The sequence below is a fragment of the Chinchilla lanigera genome, unplaced genomic scaffold, assembly GCF_000276665.1.
Source record: "Chinchilla lanigera isolate Chin_1 unplaced genomic scaffold, ChiLan1.0 scaffold00114, whole genome shotgun sequence".
NCBI classification, from domain to species: Eukaryota; Metazoa; Chordata; class Mammalia; order Rodentia; family Chinchillidae; genus Chinchilla; species Chinchilla lanigera.
The window spans coordinates 5,443,608-5,448,529 of record NW_004955515.1 but is presented as its reverse complement, the minus strand read 5'-3'; the positions used below and the strand labels follow the sequence as shown (position 1 = coordinate 5,448,529).

Here is a 4,922-nt window from a genome sequence, read left to right as displayed (position 1 = left end):
TTGCCACCCACCCTCCCAAGGTTCCGTTTTCCTACGCAGTACTCAGAGGTTTATTTCATTTCTCGTAGTCCAGCCTACGCCAACTTTCGCACAACCTCTGCAAAAGAGCCTAAGCCAAAATTCCCTAATTTCTACCGAAAAGACTGGCCGCCGCGCGTCCCACGTCTCCTTCACTGGGGTAGGCCGGCGCCAGGGAGCGGAAGCAAAATACAGAAGCGCTTCCTGGACAGGATCGGCATAGCTCCACGGCACTCGCGGGGGTGAGCGGCCTAGGGTTTGGGATTTAGATCGGAATAAACCAACCCTCGGAAAGGCAGGAACGGCTCAGAGACAGACGTGGCAACCTGAGGAGCGATGTCAAAGCCCCGGAATCTTATTTGAATGTGGGGGTGACTGTTATGAGCCGCTAGGTTTACGAGTAGCTCTGTCGCTTCCCTCACCGAGCTCTGGAATGGTCCGCGCCGGGAGGGCGCGCGAGGCTTGAAGCGCGGCCCGGGAAGCGGGTGAGGGGGGAAGCGGAGGGTCCCTGGCGGGGCCGGGTTGGCGATGGAGGCTGAGCGGGCCGAGGTGCGCGCCTTGAACGCGGAGATTGCCGCGCTGCGGCGGGCTTGCGAGCAGTTGCCCGCGCCCAGGGAAGACGCGACCCGAGTCCGGTAGGTGGCCTGTGGGCGGCGTCCCGGGGCGAGGCATTTGAATCTCCGCAAAGCCCGGGACTGCGACTCCCTGCGGGCCCGGTGCTGGCAGCTGTAGCTGGGACACCCCCAAAAGTGGATGTGAACAGACGCGAAGAGACTCCCTTAAGGACAACAGGGTCCCACAGTTCTGAGCACTACGTATGGGGCTCTGTAGTAAGCGCGTTGCAGCTCAGTAACTCGTTTGACCAGAGCCACGAGAAAGTCTTTTTCTTAGCACGTTCTCTTTCCCCATCGGCGACTGTTCAGGATTTGTCTGCCTCCCTTAACTAAATCCTGCCTTCGGCAGGCAGCTGTATACAGTTCAGATTTAATAATGCATGGCCTCTGTTTTTTTGTGATTTCTCGTTTGGGATAATAACATAAACTTTCCTTTGAAAAATAACTTACATAAAGAGATAAGTTGATATGAAAAAAAAAAAAGGCTAATACAGTCTGTAGAATTTGACAACTCCGCTGTAGGTGCTGGTGTTAACCCCGTTCTAAATTTAAGGAACCTGCGAATCAGAGAAGATGAGTAATTTGCCCAAGGTAGAGAAAGAAAAGTGTAAGAGCTGAATTGGAACCCAAAAAACTCTAGCTACAAAGTCCAGGCTCTTCTCTTGATTGAAGAAGAGGGAAATGGCTATACCAGTTAATTATATAACAAAGATGTTTCGTTTCAAACCTGCAAGGCACTTGAAAACATAAACCATCTAATAGTAAAATTTTTAATGTCGACTAATTTGAAGCCAGCGATGGTGCGGACCTGTAATCCCAAGCCACTCTACAGGCGGAAGCAGGAGGAATCACAAATTCAAGTCCAGCCTGAGTATTTAGCAAGACCCAATCTCAAAAAAAAAAAAAAAAAAAAAAAATACAAAAAGGGTCGGGGGTAGTACAGTCCAGTTAAAAATAGGGATCCACTTCCTTTCCTTCATCTATAAATATAAACCCTAATAGTTATCCATGTTTATTTTATTTTATTTTTTCTTTTTGAGACAGGGTCTCGTTATGCAGTTCAGGCTGACCTTGAGCTCACTGTGTAGCCCAGGCTGGCCAACTATCCTCCTGCCTCAGCCTCCTGAGTACTGGGATTACAGGCGTGCGCCACCACGCCCAGCTATTACTTCTTTGAATCTTTACCCTCTGTATGCTTAGATTTCTTGAGACATCTCTTAGTATAAAGCATTTTGGATATTTAATTTTTTAGAAATTAAAGATAATTCCATTTTTTATTTTTAAGACATTTTAGGATTATTTGAGATGTCTTGGGAAATCAGACATTCACGTTGGGAATTCTTGGATGAGAACTAACATTTCAATTTTGTAAAGTAGTCCTATTTTAATTTGTTTTAAAGATGTTCTTAATATGTGTAAATATAGTAACAATTTGATGGTTGTCTTATGTTGAAATTAGAGTTGAAATTAGAGATTATATATTAACAGCCATATTGATTTTGAGAAAATTATTATGTAGTTTTAGTGGGAAGAGATTAAGAGGAAGAACAATGGGAATGTTTTGTGGAAATTGGGGTATTAAGTGAAGTACTTGTTAGTAATTGGAATAACTTCCTGATTATTTGCTTTTTTAGAAAATCATTTACAGAGATACACCAATCAGATTCTGTGGGATGGGAGTCTTCAAAAGACCTGAGAAGTCATCTTAGGCATTTAGAATCAGAACTGTCATTTCTAAGCATGCTTACTGGCTTCAGTATAACAGGTTACTCCAAGAAGACCGAGGATCTGACAAGCACTGAGATGAAAGAAGAAGGTAGGCACCTGCAGCATTCTTACTATTTTGCTGTTGTTGCTTTTAGGTGGTGCTGCTAGGGATTGAACCCAGGCTTCACAGTTGCTGGACAAGAGCTCAACCACTAATCTATACTCAGCGCTTGTAAAATTTTAGTTTGAGATAAGATCTTGCTAAATTTCCCATGCTGGCCTCAAACTTGAGATCTTCCTGCCTGAATCTCCCAAGTAGCTGTGAATTACAGACATACCTAATTGTGCCCAGCTACCTTATTCTTAATCTAGAGGTGGTTTTGAAGCTTACTTTATTATATATAGGAAATTGGTTGTCATAATTTTGAATTAAAATTCTACAAGTTCACGAAAAGTGAAATTGTGATAAACATGTTAAATCATGTTAAAGTGTCTTTTGAACATCACATTGGGGTTAATACTCTTAAAACTGCCTAAGGTAAATATTAAGGAATAGGACACAGACCCTGTATTTAAGTACCTTAGTTGTCAAGTACTAGTAATAAGTGATTAGTGATTGCCAGAACAAAAGCACTGTGAATTTATAAATATTACAATTCATCACTGATATGAAAGCTGCCTTATCTAAAATGCTCTACGCTTGTCATTGCCTGTGGCCAAAAAATGTTTAGCAGCTGAAGCTTTTTCCAGGAGGGCATCTGATCCTAGTGACTTCAGTTTTATTGCAAAGATCTATGATATACTAACAAGTAAGCAGAAACTAATTCAGCCTTGCATTGGATGTAAAGAACTTGGGTTGGACACGGGTACCATTCCATAAAGTAGAAATCATTTTTAGACTTTTCCTCTGAAATAACTCTTAAGAGGAAGGAGAGGGAGAGGGAGCCCAAAAGGTCTTAGGCAGGTCACCACAGAGGGATTTTGCATTACATACAGAAACAGAGCGATGGGATTTAAAGACTTGAGTTACTTGAAAGGAAAAGATGGAATACAAAAAGTTTAGAGAGTGAGGATGGAGCAGTCATAAAATTTACTAGCATAAAAGTCTTAACAAACATGGTGGACGTATTGGCACACACCTGTAATTGTAGCACTTAGTGAGGGGGGAGGAGGATTGATGTGAAGTCAAGGGTAGTGTGGCCTACATAGTGAGTTTAAGGCCAGCCTGCACTACATAGCGAAACCCTGTCTCAAAACAAAAAACAAAAACCAGACAGTTTAAAGTCATTACTTCTTTCAATAGACATTATTAGAGCAGACATAGTTCCTCTCCTAGCTGTGATGGCAAATTTTTGAGAGACTCAGCCAAACTGCAACCCAAAGCCCACTTACTTATCGCAAAATGCCAACACTGCAATTAAATCTGAACATAGAGGTTTTAGTTTTGGAAAAACGACTCATACATTAACATTTTTTCTCTTAAAAAAAACACAATAACACACATACCATAGGTTTGTCACCAGTGCTGTCATACATTAATAAATATATCAGAAGCTAGTTAATCAAATAATCTTGTTCCCTTCAGAGTAGTCGTGTTTAGTGGACTGGGGATGAGGCTCAGTGGTAGAGTTCTTGCCTTGCATGCACAAGGCCCTGGGTTCGATCCCCAGCACCACAAAAACCAAGTAGTTGTGTTGAAAGAGTCTATGCTTTATTGCACTTTTAAAATGTTACCTCTTCAAATGTTTTTAGAACTCTTGGAATTTTCTTTAGCGTTCATGATGATTCCTTTGAATATTCTCAAATTTGATTTCTTAAGCGTTGGCTTATAAACTGAGCAAGGAGTTTGAAGTCCAAAGTTAAGTGTGACTACAAAGTTATAGGAATAGTTTTTTCAAAAAATTTAAGCAGTAACTGTTCCTTTCAATAGACCAGTAGAAATCAGCAGTACAGTTATCCCAGCTGTCCTGTGTATATACATATATTTATTTCCCTTTCTTTCTTTTCTCTTTTTCCTCGTCTCAGTTGTTCCTTCCTTTGAGCAGTTTCTTTCCCTTTCACAGTATCTATTTACCTTTCAGATTTTATTTACTCTTTCAGGTTCTTATACTAGGGACACAATCTGATGTTTATAAATACAGATCTAATTTATTTCACTTATGTGTATGGTCTCTACTTGCACTCATTTATGTATAAAAGCTTCGAGATTATCTTTCTTTATAGCTAAATAATATTCCATTGTATAAAAATACCACATATTTTTATCCATTCCTCAGTTGATGGGCATTTGGGATGTTTCCAAGATCTAGCTATTACCAGTTGTGCTGCTATAAATATGGGTGCACATGTATTGCCATGGTATGATGTTTTCAGTTCTTCTAGAAAAATACCCACAAGGGGAATAGCTGGGTTGAATGGGACCTCTCATGCTAGTTTTTTGAGGACTCTGCACACTGATTTCTATATTGGTTGTACCAGCCTACACTCCCACCAACAGGGGAGGAGGATTCCTTTTTTTCCACAACCCCTCCAAAGTTTGTTATTGGTTGACTTCTTGATGATGGCCATTCTTTCTGGAGTGAG

At 41.2% G+C, this 4,922-nt stretch overlaps 1 protein-coding gene across 3 annotated transcripts in view; it reads left to right on the top strand.

Moving 5' to 3' along the window:
* Window positions 1-182: 182 nt before the first annotated feature.
* The window catches only part of Cenpp (centromere protein P), a 228,091-nt gene continuing 223,351 nt past the window's right edge, over window positions 183-4,922 (top strand). For 2 of the 3 annotated variants that reach the window (XM_005408912.2, XM_013506873.1), the window contains exons 1-2: window positions 267-653; window positions 2,267-2,448. In XM_005408912.2, coding sequence (XP_005408969.1) covers window positions 547-653; window positions 2,267-2,448 — 289 coding nt within the window. In that variant the 5' untranslated portion in view covers window positions 267-546. The other variant, XM_013506874.1, reaches the window with a different exon arrangement.